Genomic DNA, 15,829 nt, shown 5'->3' with positions numbered 1-15,829 from the left:
AATATGAGGGAACAGGGACATAATGCCTGTAATAAGAAGGAACAGGGACATAATACCTGTAATAAGAAGGAACAGGGACATAATGCCTGTAAGATGAAGGAACAGGGACATAATGCATGTAAGATGAAGGAACAGGGACATAATGCCTGTAATAAGAAGGAACAGGTACAAAATGCCTGTAATAAGAAGGAACAGGGACATAATGCCTGTAAGATGAAGGAACAGGGACATAATGCCTGTAAGATGAAGGAATAGGGACATAATGCCTGTAAGATGAAGGAATAGGGACATAATGCCTGTAAGATGAAGGAACAGGGACATAATGCCTGTAAGATGAAGGAATAGGGACATAATGCCTGTAAGATGAAGGAATAGGGACATAATGCCTGTAAGATGAAGGAACAGGGACATAATGCCTGTAATAAGAAGGAACAGGGACATAATGCCGGTAATGTGAAGGAACAGGGATATAATGCATGTAATATGAAGGAAAAGGGACATAATGGCTGTAAGATGAATGAACAGGGACATAATGCCGGTAATATGAAGGAATAGAGACATAATGCCGGTAATAAGAATGAACAGGGACATAATGCCGGTAATATGAGGGAACAGGGACATAATGCCTGTAAAAAGAAGGAACAGGGACATAATGCCTGTAATAAGAAGGAACAGGGACATAATGCCTGTAAGATGAAGGAACAGGGACATAATGCCTGTAAGTTGAAGGAACAGGGACATAATGCATGTAAGATGAAGGAACAGGGACATAATGCCTGTAATAAGAAGGAACAGGTACAAAATGCCTGTAATATAAAGGAACAGGGACGTAATGCCGGTAATATGAAGAAACAGGGACATAATGCCTGTAAGATGAGGGAACAGGGACGTAATGCCGTTAATATGAAGGAACAGGGACATAATGCCGGTAATAAGAAGGAACAGGTACATAATGCCTGTAATAAGAAGGAACAGGGACATAATGCCTGTAAGATGAAGGAACAGGGACATAATGCCGGTAATATGAAGGAACAGGGACATAATGCCGGTAATATGAAGGAACAGGGACATAATGCCTGTAATAAGAAGGAACAGGGACATAATGCCGGTAATATGAAGGAACAGGGAAATAATGGCTGTAATAAGAAGGAACAGGGACAAAATGCCGGTAATATGAAGGAACAGGGACATAATGCCTGTAATAAGAAGGAACAGGGACATAATGCCGGTAATATGAAGGAACAGGGACATAATGCCTGTAATATGAAGGAACAGGGACATAATGGCTGTAAGATGAATGAACAGGGACATAATGCCGGTAATATGAAGGAATAGAGACATAATGCCGGTAATATGAGGGAACAGGGACATAATGCCTGTAATAAGAAGGAACAGGGACATAATACCTGTAATAAGAAGGAACAGGGACATAATGCCTGTAAGATGAAGGAACAGGGACATAATGCATGTAAGATGAAGGAACAGGGACATAATGCCTGTAATAAGAAGGAACAGGTACAAAATGCCTGTAATAAGAAGGAACAGGGACATAATGCCTGTAAGATGAAGGAACAGGGACATAATGCCTGTAAGATGAAGGAATAGGGACATAATGCCTGTAAGATGAAGGAATAGGGACATAATGCCTGTAAGATGAAGGAACAGGGACATAATGCCTGTAAGATGAAGGAATAGGGACATAATGCCTGTAAGATGAAGGAATAGGGACATAATGCCTGTAAGATGAAGGAACAGGGACATAATGCCTGTAATAAGAAGGAACAGGGACATAATGCCGGTAATGTGAAGGAACAGGGATATAATGCATGTAATATGAAGGAAAAGGGACATAATGGCTGTAAGATGAATGAACAGGGACATAATGCCGGTAATATGAAGGAATAGAGACATAATGCCGGTAATAAGAATGAACAGGGACATAATGCCGGTAATATGAGGGAACAGGGACATAATGCCTGTAAAAAGAAGGAACAGGGACATAATGCCTGTAATAAGAAGGAACAGGGACATAATGCCTGTAAGATGAAGGAACAGGGACATAATGCATGTAAGATGAAGGAACAGGGACATAATGCCTGTAATAAGAAGGAACAGGTACAAAATGCCTGTAATATAAAGGAACAGGGACGTAATGCCGGTAATATGAAGAAACAGGGACATAATCCCTGTAAGATGAGGGAACAGGGACGTAATGCCGTTAATATGAAGGAACAGGGACATAATGCCGGTAATAAGAAGGAACAGGTACATAATGCCTGTAATAAGAAGGAACAGGGACATAATGCCTGTAAGATGAAGGAACAGGGACATAATGCCGGTAATATGAAGGAACAGGGACATAATGCCGGTAATATGAAGGAACAGGGACATAATGCCTGTAATAAGAAGGAACAGGGACATAATGCCGGTAATATGAAGGAACAGGGAAATAATGGCTGTAATAAGAAGGAACAGGGACATAATGCCGGTAATATGAAGGAATAGGTACAAAATGTCTGTAATATAAAGGAACAGGGACATAATGCCTGTAATAAGAAGGAACAGGGACATAATGCCTGTAATATGAAGGAATAGGGACATAATGCCTGTAAGATGAAGGAATAGGGACATAATGCCTGTAAGATGAAGGAACAGGGACATAATGCCTGTAAGATGAAGGAATAGGGACATAATGCCGGTAATATGAAGGAACAGGGACAAAATGCCGGTAATATGAAGGAACAGGGACATAATGCCTGTAATAAGAAGGAACAGGGACATAATGCCGGTAATATGAAGGAATAGGGACGTAATGCCGGTAAGATGAGGGAGCAGGGACATAATGCCGGTAATATGAAGGAACAAGGACATAATGCCTGTAAGATGAGGGAACAGGGACATAATGCCTGTAATATGAAGGAACAGGGACGTAATGCCGGTAATATGACGGAATAGGGACGTAATGCCTGTAATATGAAGGAACAGGGACATAATGCCGGTAATATGAAGGAACAGGGACATAATGCCTGTAATAAGAAGGAACAGGTACAAAATGCCTGTAATATAAAGGAACAGGGACATAATGCCTGTAAGATGAAGGAACAGGGACATAATGCCGGTAATATGAAGGAACAAGGACATAATGCCTGTAAGATGAGGGAACAGGGACATAATGCCTGTAATATGAAGGAACAGTGACATAATGCCTGTAATATGAAGGAACAGGGACATAATGCCGGTAATATGAGGGAACAGGGACAAAATGCCGGTAAGATGAGGGAACAGGGACGTAATGCCGATAATATGAAGAAGCCGGGACGTAATGCCGGTAATATGAAGAAACCGGGACGTAATGCCGGTAATATGAAGAAACCGGGACGTAATGCCGGTAATACGAAGGAACAGGGACGTAATGCCGATAATATGAAGGAACAGGGACATAATGTCGGTAAAATGAAAGAACAGGCACATAATTCTGGTTCAGATGAGGGAACAGGGACATAATGCCGGAAAGATGAAGTAACAGGGACAAAATGCCTGTAATATGAAGGAACAAGGATATAATACCGGTAATATGAAAGAACAATGACATAATGCCGGTAATATGAAGGAACAGGGACAAAATGCTTGCAATATGAAGGAACAGGGACATAATGTTGGTAATATGAAGGAACAGGGACATAATGCCAGTAATTTGAAGAAATAGGGACGTAATTCCGGTAATATGAAGGAGCAGGGACGTAATGCCGGTAATATGAGGGAACAGGGACATAATGTCTGTAATATGAGGGAACAAGGACATAAAGCCGGTAATATGAAGGAACAGGGACATGTCCCTGTTTACTCAACTTACAGGCATTATATTCCTGTTCCTTCATATTACCGGCTTTATGTCCCTGTTCCCTCATATTACAGACATTATATTACCGGCATTATGTCCCAGTACCCTCCTAGAGGGGATATAATGCCAGTAATATGAGGGAACAGGGACATTATGCCGGTAATATGAGGGAACAGGGACATAATGCCGTTATTATGAAGGAACAGGGACATCATGCCTGTAAGATGAGGGAACAGGGAGATAATGCCTGTAATATGAAGGAACAGGGAAATAATGCCTGTAATATGTAGGAACAGGAACACAATGCCTGTAATATGAAGGAACAGGGACATAATGCCTGTAATATGAAGGAACAGGGACATAATACCTGTAATATGAAGGAACAGGGACATAATGCCTGTTATATGAAGGAACAGGGAGATAATGCCGATAATATGAAGGAACAGGGATATAATGCCGGTAAGATGAGGGAACAGGGACATTATGTCCTTGTACTTTCATATTACTGGCATTATGTCCTTGTACTTTCATATTACTGGCATTATGTCCTTGTACTTTTATATTACCGGCATGATGTCGGTAAGATGAAGGAACAGGGACATAATGCCGGTAAGATGAGGGAACAGGGACAAAATGCCGGTAAGATGAGGGAACAGGGACGTAATGCCGATAATATGAAGGAGGCGGGACGTAATGTCGGTAATATGAAGAAACAGGGACGTAATGCCAATATTATGAAGGAATAGAGATATAATTCGTGTAAGATGAAGGAACAGGCACATAATGCCGGTTCAGATGAAGGAACAGGGACAAAATGCCTGTATTATGAAGGAACAGGGACATAATGCCGGTAATATGAAGGAACAGGGACATAATGCCGGTAATATGAAGGAACAGGGAAATAATGCCGGTAATTAGAAGGAACAGGGAGATAATGGCAGTAAGATGAGGGAACAGGGACATAATGTCTGTAAAATGAGGGAGCAGGGACATAAAGCCGGTAATATGAAGGAACAGGGACATAATGCCTGTAAGATGAGGAAACAGGGAAATATTACCGGCATTATGTCCCTGTACCCTCCTACAGGGGACATAATGCCAGTAATATGAGGGAACAGGGACATTATGCCGGTACTATGTGTGAACAGGGACATAATGCCGGTATTATGAAGGAACAGGGACATAATGCCGGTATTATGAAGGAACAGGGACATCATGCCTGTAAGATGAGGGAACAGGGACATAATGCCGGTAATATGAAGGAACAGGGACATGAAGCCTGTAATATGAAGGATCAGGGACATAATGCCTGTAATATAAGGGAACAGGGACATAAAGCCTGTAATATGAAGGAACAGGGACATGAAGCCTGTAATATGAAGGATCAGGGACATAATGCCTGTAATATGAAGGAACAGGGACATAATGCCTGTAATATGAGGGAACAGGGGCATAATGCCTGGTAGATGAGGGAACAGGGACATAAAGCCGGTAATATGAAGGAACAGGGACATAAAGCCTGTAATATGAAGGAACAGGGACACAAAGCCTGTAATATGAAGGAACAGGGACATAATGCCTGTAATATGAGGGAACAGGGGCATAATGCCTGGTAGATGAGGGAACAGGGACATAAAGCCGGTAATATGAAGGAACAGGGACATAATGCCTCGAAGATGAGGGAACAGGGATATATTACCAGCATTGTGTCCCTGTACCCTCCTACAGGGGACATAATGCCAGTAATATGAGGGGACAGGGACAATACTACGGTGTCTTGTCTTTTGCCGGCTTAATGTAGTACAAGAGGAACAAGCAGTGTCTGTTCCCTCCTCTGTGCTAGGTTATAGTTATACAGGTGGAGAAGTCTCTAGTGTCCTGTCTGTGTCCGGGTAATGTACTGCTGGAGGAGCAGGTTCTGGGGTCTGGCCTGTGTCAGGTTAGTTTAGTAAAGGAGGAGCAGACTTGTGTCTTTTCTGTGCTGGGAAATTGTAATACAGGTGGAGCAGACGCTGGTGTCCTGCCTCTGACGACTTATTGTAACATAGGTAGAGCAAACTCTGGTGTTTCCTCTGTGCTGGGTTATTGTAACACAGGTGGAGCAGTTTCTGGTGTCTCCTCTGTGCCAAGTTACAGTAAGACAGGCGGAAGACACTCCGACATCGCGTCTGTGCCGGGTTACCCTTCTGGGCTCTCTGCAGCTCCAGGTCGCCCCCGCATCGGACAATCAGCTTCCCGCACGTTAGACATTGTGGTAAAGAACCCTGTGATAGTGACAAGTGCCGGGAATAGAAGGAACGAGCTCCCGCAAACACATTTATCTTGTCCGATCACAGCGACGTGCAGATCGTCAGAACTATGGCAGAGATCCCGGGGCCTCCACCCGGCTCCTTCCCAGCATCTCTGCCAGTGAAGGCTAGAAATGAGTAGGGGGAATGTCAGGGAGGGGGAAGTCACGTAGAGAGCCCGCTCGCCCGGCCGCTTCTAGTCGGAAAGGGCTCTTATCCCGGGCAGGGAAGCACAAGGGGAGAGCGGAGCTTCACTCCTGTCAGATGAGGAAAGGAAGGACATGTGATCAGTGTCAGCCAATAGACGCTCAGGACAATCGCAGCCAATCACCGAGCAGCCGCTGTACATATAAGAGGCGCCCCCATCTCTGTTCTCAGTGTTTTTCCCTCGCAGAATAATTGTTTTAGTGGATTCCCGTGTTATACGATGGCAGAGACCGCACCAGCCGCCGCTGTCCCTCCCACCGAGCCTGCCGCCAAATCCAAGAAGCAGCCGAAAAAACCTGCAGCAGGGGGCGCCAAGAAAACCAAAAAACCCTCCGGTCCCAGCGTGTCCGAGCTCATCGTGAAAGCCGTGTCCGCCTCCAAAGAGCGCAGTGGGGTGTCTCTGGCCGCCCTGAAGAAGGCTCTGGCTGCTGGAGGATATGATGTAGACAAGAACAACAGCCGCCTGAAGATGGCGCTCAAGACTCTGGTGACCAAGGAAACCCTGCTCCAGGTGAAAGGCAGCGGCGCCTCCGGCTCCTTCAAGCTGAACAAGAAGCAGCTGGAGACTAAGGACAAAGCGGTCAAGAAGAAGCCGGCGGCTGCTGCCAAATCCCCGAAGAAGACTCCGGCCAAGAGCCTGACAAAGGCCAAGAGGCCTGCCGCTGCCAAGAAGGTGGCGAACAGCCCCAAAAAGCCAAAACCTGCCCCCAAGAAAATAACAAAGAGCCCAGCAAAGAAGGCGGCCAAGCCCAAAGCTGCCAAGAGTCCGGCTAAGAAAGCTGCCAAGAGTCCGGCTAAGAAAGCTGCCAAGAGTCCGGCTAAGAAAGCTGCCAAGAGTCCGGCTAAGAAAGCTGCCAAGAGTCCGGCTAAGAAAGCTGCCAAGAGTCCGGCTAAGAAAGCTGCCAAGAGTCCGGCTAAGAATTCGTCTAATTCCAGGAAGACCGTGACGAAGAAATAACCGAGAGCCGCCCGTTTCTTGTCCCACAAAGGCTCTTTTCAGAGCCACCACCTTCTCCCCGGCAGAGCTGTATGATCACTGGCCGCTTTTTCCTCCGGTACAGACAGCAGCGCGATCCTGAGATAAAGGAGGCGCCATCATCGCGTGTGCACGGAGGAGCTTCATGTCCCTGTTACTCTATGACAAGTGTCATTTCTGGTCATCTGCGCTGGACGCCATAGCTGCTGTATCCGGACCTCCACAGTGTCCGTCCCGTCACTATGGTGTAACATCCAGGCAGAGTTTATCAGGTCACAGTCCACCAGGTGTAATGTGGAAATAAGGACGGGGCAGCAATAGACTTGTAGCTTACAGCACAGGATCCACGTGAAGGAGGCCGATGGTTTACACTCTCCGGTGTAAATAGAGCACAATGTCCCCTGCTCCTCATTACACGTGGTGGATGGTGACCCTTATATGCTGCCTCTGGATACGGGGCACAGTGTTCTGTGTAAGGATGGGGTGGGGGATTGTCCCTTTGTGTAATCTATAAAACCACTGAAGCGGCGGATGATGGGGAAGTTGTCTCTTATATAACGCTGTGTACGTGATCTGCGGACATGGAAATACAGTGAGCTGTTATTAACACCCCCTGCTGTACAAGCTGCGTGTGGACGTCATGTAAACCGGTGTCCGCCTCTTCGGAACGGTGATTGGTGGCGAATATCACATTTGCTTTGTCGGTCGCATATTTTTTTTATGAAGAAGCCAATAGAATGTAGGGGTGTGTCTTTCATGGACCAATGAGGACACGCTCAAGTGTATAAATACTCTGCTCTTTCCTCTCCTCGTATCAGTCTACTAGTGTGCACGTTGTTGTAGAGTTATGGCCAGAACAAAGCAGACTGCGCGTAAATCCACCGGCGGGAAAGCGCCCCGCAAGCAGCTGGCTACTAAAGCTGCACGGAAGAGCGCTCCCGCTACCGGCGGAGTGAAGAAGCCTCATCGTTACCGCCCGGGCACAGTCGCTCTCCGTGAAATCCGCCGCTACCAGAAGTCCACCGAGCTTCTTATCCGTAAGCTGCCTTTCCAGCGCCTGGTGCGAGAGAACGCTCAGGACTTCAAGACCGATCTGCGCTTCCAGAGCTCAGCAGTCATGGCTCTGCAGGAGGCCAGCGAGGCTTATCTGGTCGGACTGTTTGAGGATACCAACCTGTGTGCCATCCACGCCAAGAGGGTCACCATCATGCCCAAAGACATTCAACTGGCCCGCAGGATCCGTGGGGAGAGGGCTTAGGTCTGAACCCGGCAACGATTACAACACAAAGCCACCAAATCCTCCCTCAAACGAGCTGAATCCTTTTCCTCCGTTAATTCTACCGCGACTCTCCCGCTGGCTTCTCGGTGCTCTGCTATTAATATGTGGAGGTGCCATTGTTAACCCTTTCAGTGCTTAGCGCCATTTACACTATAACCAGTCCCCGTCTCTAGCACTCAGGTTATTCGGCCCTTTTCATGTGTTATGCCGGGTGTCTGCGCTGTATTCATCACCTCGCTCTCCGGCTGTATCGCAGTGATAACACGCCCCACTCCTCACTGATGACCGCAGATCGCTCTTCCGATAATAACCTCCGCTGCTGCTGCGAGGAATGACGCCGTTATGTGCAGCTAATCATCCTCCGCTGACCAGTGTGGGCGGAGTCCTTGTTCCCTACTCCTTGTAAAGGCAAACCAGGCGCAGCGTGTAGGGTGGGGGAGCAGGTATCCTCCGCCCGGTGTGAACACAAGCGCAGGGGAATTATACTCTTATTCTGTGAGGTCATGATCATCGGGTGTAGTCCTGGTCACTTGTAAATCAGAGATCTAAACCTATTAACACTGCCCGAGTCCTCTCCTCCCTATTCATTCTATAAAACCGTTGTGGTGCTGGTGGCCGGAGGGGTGATCTGCGGGCACACAAATCCTGAACCTGACGGCAGATGACGAGCAGCCGCCATACTAATCCAAGACGTCACGCTTGTTCCTTGCTTCCCTTAACATTACGCTTTAGATTTGGGGCAGATAGAGATTACACAGCAGTCGCGCTATAAGCGGGAAAAGAGCGGCCGGTATTGTAAAATGAACGTGCAATTCAAAATCTGAGTTAAGCCAATCAACGGGAGGGGGAGGGATTGGTAATGTGAATTTACTTAAAGAAACGCCCCGGAAGTGACATGTCTTACAGTTCTCTCTCTGGTCCGCCCAAGGTCTATATAAAGACGCGCCCCGCGGTTGTCGGTACAATAGTTCTCTTTAGCTCCAGCTTACAAGATGTCTGGTCGCGGTAAAGGAGGAAAAGGACTCGGAAAGGGCGGTGCTAAGCGGCACAGGAAAGTGCTCCGTGATAACATCCAGGGCATCACCAAGCCTGCCATCCGCCGTCTAGCTCGCAGGGGAGGCGTCAAACGCATCTCCGGTCTCATCTATGAAGAGACTCGCGGCGTCCTGAAGGTTTTCCTGGAGAACGTCATCCGTGACGCCGTCACCTACACCGAGCACGCTAAGAGGAAGACCGTCACCGCTATGGACGTGGTGTACGCGCTCAAACGCCAGGGCCGCACTCTCTACGGCTTCGGAGGTTAATTCCGCTCCTGCTCAGCTCCATCTTACACAACACAAAGGCTCTTCTCAGAGCCGCCACATCCTCTATAGATCAGCTATGATGTCTGCTGGTGACCGCTCGTGTATCTGAGCAGTGACCTTCTACTTCTATATACACGGGGGTAGGGGCTTCAGTATCACGTCGGTCTTCCAGTGAGGAGCAGGATATAGGACTGCAGTGTGTCCCCTAATAGCGTCCTAGAAGCAGCTGACAAACCGGTCTTGGACCAGAGAGTGTTAATCTGAAGGGAAAGAGTGCCTTAGTGCTATACTTGCTGGCGAGTGATCCTCCGGCAGGAATACACCTCGTAGCGGCGCTGCCGGACGCCGTTTGTGCCGATGCCTGCACGTACAGGAGTGGCAGAAACTCACCGCTGAATATCCGCTCAGTTGCTCATAGCGCTGTATAAGCGCACGAGCAGTGGATCAAACAGCTGACTTGCGGTGTTGCTTCTTCGGCGTCCAGCTTGCTGCTGGGCAACGTGCTTTCCGCAATCCTTGGAGAGAGGGCCAGTGTTTTCTTAGCTGCTGTCACTGCTACTAATGTTACCAGATTCTTACAACAAACAATAAATCTGTTACTGGGACCAACTTTGACACAAGTATCGGCTCGGCCCGTATCTCATTCTGCCGGACGGCTGGGATTAATAAGGCTGCTGGCAATAAATCTGTTAACCTCTAGTACTAATAATGAATCTGTCTGCTGTCCCGATATAGGACTCACTTTATTACAGTAACGCGTGCAGTTTCTTGCAGAGCAGCATTTAGTGAGACGCATTCAATGAATGAAAAAGGACAAAACTGATGCAGCTGATACGGCATTTTACAAGAGCAAATCCCAATGTTGGAGGGGCCGTGTTTTCCAAGCTGCTCTCATTGCTACAAATGTTACGCGATTTTCAAAACAAACTACCAATTTGTAGCACCAAGTTCCACATAAGTATGGACTTGCATTGTCTTGTATGTCACTTTGCCAGACTGCTGGTATAATCGAGCTGCTGGCAATACAATGACAGGAAACAGAATGCACCTATTTCTACTTCGTACTAACACTGTGCGTTGTCTATACTTAGGACTCCCCTCATCCCACTAACGCATGAAGTTGCTGCAGAGTAACATTTACTGAGACGCATTCAGAGAATGAAAAGGACAAATTGATGCAGCTCTATTCAGAAGTAACATCTAATATCAGAGCTCCAATAGTGCGGTACTTGAGGGAGACGAACATTACAGCCCAGTTTGTCCCCTTTATGCCCCCACTTTTGATATTTGATTTATGTACCTTTCCCTTTTATTCCCTTTCATCTACGATAAGTCACAATGCTGAATGGGATTTGTTCATTAAATGGGGTGTTCTCTACACAGGGACCGTTCACCCCTTCCCTGTTAGGTAGAATATACCTCTAAGCTCGTTGTTTTATTGATCTATAATTTTTCTTAATTCGAGAGATTCTTTGATCCGTGCGCTTCTTGCCCTTCTCTTCCCCTCCCTTTTTCATTTGTTCACATTTAGTTGGTGGTGTACACCAGGGCAGAATTAGAAGCAATAAGAGTCCTTGAGAGGAAGGGTTTGTTACCCTAATAGCGTCTCCTGTGTATATAAAGCATTGCCGCAGACCCCTCGTAGGACTTCTCCTTTGTAGTTTAGGAACTGCTCTTATCCGTACATGACGCGGGGATGGAATCTTACCTAAACACCTGGGATGATGGTGGTTATACTTCAGGGGGACCGAATTGTGACAACGCTCTTGAGACTGGAAGATATAATTTAAGACACTATGTAGTCGGGGACGGGTTGTAGATCATGAACATGAATCACTGGAGTAGTTGTACTATTAATGTGTTCTGTACAGTATAGTTAGTGCATCAATGAGGACTGCGCCACCATCTACCCGAGGCAGTAGTTAACAACTGCACCGCTCACCAGCTCCTGTGATCGGATAGATTTAAATCCACCAACAGAGAACAGACTCGTGGAAACCACCAATTAGCTGCACTGGGAGTGGCTTATGACGATGCTCATTTGCATAGCCCGTGTATAAATACAGCAGCGGTGGGAGGGTAAAGCATTCCATTATCTCAGTTGTGAGCAGATCACAGTGTGTTATCATGCCTGAGCCCGCCAAGTCTGCCCCGGCGCCCAAGAAGGGCTCCAAGAAAGCCGTGACCAAGACACAGAAGAAGGACGGCAAGAAGCGGAGAAAGAGCAGGAAGGAGAGCTACGCCATTTACGTGTACAAGGTGCTCAAGCAGGTCCACCCTGACACCGGCATCTCGTCCAAGGCCATGGGCATCATGAACTCCTTCGTCAATGACATCTTCGAGCGCATCGCAGGGGAAGCCTCCCGCCTGGCTCACTACAACAAGCGCTCCACCATCACCTCCCGGGAGATCCAGACTGCCGTGCGCCTGCTGCTGCCTGGAGAGCTGGCCAAGCACGCCGTGTCCGAGGGCACCAAGGCCGTCACCAAGTACACCAGCGCCAAGTAATGTGCCCCGTCCCTGCAGTAAGAACACAAAGGCTCTTCTAAGAGCCACCCACCTTGTCTACAACAGAGCTGTGCCTGCTATTGTCTGGCCTCCCGCTAGTCCCCCTGTTCTATGTGCGGCCGCTCTCGTGTCGGTGCAGATGCTGCTTCATACATTATGTGGCTGCCGGACAGGGAGGGACATTGCCGCGTGTGAGGAAGCCGGCACACGGATCCTGCGGGCAGATGACCCGTCATAATATCACACTGTCCAGAAGAAACGGAACATTGTACATTAGGAGACGGAAGGAAGCATGGGACATCTGTAAATAACAATGATGAGGGTAGTAGTCAGATTTATAAAAGATGCCAGGGAAACTGCTTGTCGACGATAGAGAACAAGCAATCACACTGGCGAGGACTGGATAAAGGGTGGTTATTGTAATACAGGCGGAGCAGACTCTGGTGTCTCCTCTGTGCCGGGTATTGTAATACAAGTGGAGCAGACTCTGGTGTCTCGTCTGTGCCGGGTATTGTAATACAGGCGGAGCAGACTCTGGTGTCTCCTCTGTACCGGGTGTTGTAATACAAGTGGAGCAGACTCTGGTCTCTCCTCTGTACCGGGTATTGTAATACAGGCGGAGCAGACTCTGGTGTCTCCTCTGTGCCGGGTGTTGTAATACAAGTGGAGCAGACTCTGGTGTCTCCTCTGTGCCGGGTGTTGTAATACAAGTGGAGCAGACTCTGGTGTCTCCTCTGTGTCGGGTGTTGTAATACAAGTGGAGCAGACTCTGGTGTCTCCTCTGCCGGGTATTGTAATACAAGTGGAGCAGACTCTGGTGTCTCCTCTGTGTCGGGTGTTGTAATACAAGTGGAGCAGACTCTGGTGTCTCCTCTGTGCCGGGTGTTGTAATACAAGTGGAGCAGACTCTGGTGTCTCCTCTGTGTCGGGTGTTGTAATACAAGTGGAGCAGACTCTGGTGTCTCCTCTGCCGGGTATTGTAATACAAGTGGAGCAGACTCTGGTGTCTCCTCTGTACCGGGTGTTGTAATACAAGTGGAGCAGACTCTGGTGTCTCCTCTGTGTCGGGTGTTGTAATACAAGTGGAGCAGACTCTGGTGTCTCCTCTGTGCCGGGTATTGTAATACAGGCGGAGCAGACTCTGGTGTCTCCTCTGTGCCAGGTATTGCAATACAGACTTTGCTGTTACAATAATCTTGCACAAAACAACAAAGTTTGCTCCACCCGTATTACAATACCCGGTTTTTTTTTGGTGCAAGGTTATTGTAGCCGCAAACTCTAGTGTGTTGAGTCGTTATTTTAATACAGGTGGAGCAGTCTCTGGTTTCTTCTACACGCTGTAATAGAACAGGGACATAATGCGGTAATAGGAGGGAACAGGGACATAATGCCGGTAATATGAGGGAACAGGGACAAAATGCCGGTAAGATGAGGGAACAAGGACATAATGCGGGGAATATGAGGGAACAGGGACGTAATGCCGGTAATAGGAAGGAACAAGGACATGATGCCTTTAATATGAGGGAACAGGGACATATTACCGGCATTATGTCCCTGTTCCCTCCTACATAGGACATAATGCCTGTAATATGAGGGAACAGGGACATAAAGCCGGTAATATGAAGGAACAGGGACATAATGCCGGTAAGATGAGGGAACAGGGACATAATGCCTGTAATATGAGGGAACAGGGACATAAAGCCGGTAATATGAAGGAACAGGGACATAATGTCTGGAAGATGAGAGAACAGGGACATGTTACCTGCATTGTGTCCCTGTACCCTCCTACATAGGACATAATGCCAGTTATATGAGGGAACAGGGACATAATGCCGGTAATTCGGGAACGATACGGATGTAATAAAGACGTGTTACATGTTTGTACGTCACCCCCTTTATACTGGAGATTGGTACGTTGGAATTGTGCGTTTCACGGTATCGTTGGATAGAGAAGAATCAGCCCGTGCAGCCCGCAGATAACAAGCCCCTAATGCAGCAGCAGCTCTGCGCTATCACACCCGGGAATGTCCCCCCATATCCTGCAGCATGAAGGAGCCGCTGCACGGACTGAACGACTCTTCCAGACATGGGAGACCAGCGGGAATAAAGACATGCGCACGAATAAGCACAAGATGGAGGCGGCAGCTCTGTTGTAGACTTGGTGGGGGCTCTTAGAAGAGCCTTTGGGTCCTTCCTGCGGGGACGGGGCACATTACTTGGCGCCTAATGAGAAGAAGCCGCCGCTGCTGCTTTATTCCTGCTCCATTCGAGTTCAGGCGGGAGATGTTCCTATTGGTAGAGACAGAGGAGGAGGCGTGGTGTTATCTGCGAGTCTATAGAAATATTCTACTTCCTCATTGGCTACAGCGTCTGGCGTTGAATATCAGTTTTAGATGCGGCCAATCAGAGAAGAAGCTCTCTGCTCCATCCGGGTATAAGAAGTGGCGGTCGGAGCGCAGCCGTTAGATCTGATCAGATAATAGACATGTCTGGAAGAGGAAAGCAAGGAGGCAAAGTGCGGGCTAAAGCCAAGACCCGCTCATCCCGGGCAGGACTTCAGTTTCCTGTCGGTCGTGTGCACAGACTTCTCCGCAAGGGTAACTACGCTGAGAGGGTCGGCGCCGGCGCTCCGGTCTACCTGGCCGCTGTGCTGGAATATCTGACCGCTGAGATCCTGGAACTGGCCGGAAATGCCGCCCGGGACAACAAGAAGACCCGAATCATCCCCCGTCACCTGCAGCTGGCCGTGCGCAATGACGAGGAGCTCAACAAGCTGCTGGGTGGTGTGACCATCGCTCAGGGAGGCGTCCTGCCCAACATCCAGGCCGTTCTGCTGCCCAAGAAGACCGAGAGCAGCAAAAGCGCCAAGAGCAAGTGAGCGCCGCTTATCCACATTTAACCACAAAGGCTCTTTTAAGAGCCGCCCACGTGATCCTTAGAACAGAGCTCTCACCGCTGATCTCCGATATGTAAACGTTCTGCGCCAGATAAGTGGCGCTGCTTGTACAGAGATCTACCCATATCAATTCATATACCGCGGGGTTTCACATTGAAGAGGAAGCCATAGGGTGGGTGGGTGTAGAACTGCGTTACTCATGACCTATACATTCACTACTGCCTCGTGCAGATGGTGGCGCTGTCCTCATTGGTGCACTAACTATACTGTACAGAACACATTACCCGTTAGTGACCGCCAATATGCCTTTTCACGGCTGCCACTAACGGGCTTTATTCTGATGCATAGGCCTTTTCACGGCACTGCATCTGAATAAAATTGTGGCGCCGCGAAAAGAGATAGCTCCCTGCTCTCAGCTACCTGAGGTAGCTGAGGGCTTGGAGCACAGTCTGGGGACCGTTGTTGCGGTCCCCAAACCGGCGATCGCCGGTATTCAACGAATACCGGCGACCGCCGTTACAATTAATACA

General features: G+C 48.1%; 4 protein-coding genes across 4 annotated transcripts; all 4 read left to right on the top strand.

The window, feature by feature from the left end:
* Positions 1–6,528: 6,528 nt before the first annotated feature.
* On the top strand, positions 6,529–7,314 carry LOC142663353 (histone H1.01-like). Its single transcript, XM_075841959.1, has one exon. It carries the CDS (start codon positions 6,557–6,559, stop codon positions 7,292–7,294), a length of 738 nt encoding a protein of 245 aa, XP_075698074.1. The 5' UTR covers positions 6,529–6,556; the 3' UTR covers positions 7,295–7,314.
* An 845-nt stretch (positions 7,315–8,159) lies between these two features.
* Positions 8,160–8,570, top strand: LOC142663042 (histone H3-like). Its single transcript, XM_075841338.1, has one exon. It carries the CDS (start codon positions 8,160–8,162, stop codon positions 8,568–8,570), a length of 411 nt encoding a protein of 136 aa, XP_075697453.1.
* A 3,452-nt stretch (positions 8,571–12,022) lies between these two features.
* Positions 12,023–12,403, top strand: LOC142663040 (histone H2B 1.1). The gene has a single exon (XM_075841337.1). It carries the CDS (start codon positions 12,023–12,025, stop codon positions 12,401–12,403), a length of 381 nt encoding a protein of 126 aa, XP_075697452.1.
* Positions 12,404–14,888: 2,485 nt separating this feature from the next.
* LOC142663365 (histone H2A type 1) lies at positions 14,889–15,281 on the top strand. The gene has a single exon (XM_075841972.1). The coding sequence runs from the start codon at positions 14,889–14,891 to the stop codon at positions 15,279–15,281; it is 393 nt and encodes a 130-aa protein (XP_075698087.1).
* The last annotated feature ends 548 nt before the right edge of the window (positions 15,282–15,829 follow it).

The sequence above is a fragment of the Rhinoderma darwinii genome, chromosome 11, assembly GCF_050947455.1.
Source record: "Rhinoderma darwinii isolate aRhiDar2 chromosome 11, aRhiDar2.hap1, whole genome shotgun sequence".
In the NCBI taxonomy this organism is placed as follows: domain Eukaryota; kingdom Metazoa; phylum Chordata; class Amphibia; order Anura; family Rhinodermatidae; genus Rhinoderma; species Rhinoderma darwinii.
Note: the sequence above shows the minus strand (reverse complement) of the source record. Positions and strands in the feature narration are given on the sequence as shown.

What these genes read in the sequence shown, in the direction of transcription:
- LOC142663353 (XM_075841959.1), top strand. Translation starts at nt 6,557, where the DNA reads ATGGCAGAGACCGCACCAGCCGCCGCTGTCCCTCCCACCGAGCCTGCC.
- LOC142663042 (XM_075841338.1), top strand. Translation starts at nt 8,160, where the DNA reads ATGGCCAGAACAAAGCAGACTGCGCGTAAATCCACCGGCGGGAAAGCG.
- LOC142663040 (XM_075841337.1), top strand. Translation starts at nt 12,023, where the DNA reads ATGCCTGAGCCCGCCAAGTCTGCCCCGGCGCCCAAGAAGGGCTCCAAG.
- LOC142663365 (XM_075841972.1), top strand. Translation starts at nt 14,889, where the DNA reads ATGTCTGGAAGAGGAAAGCAAGGAGGCAAAGTGCGGGCTAAAGCCAAG.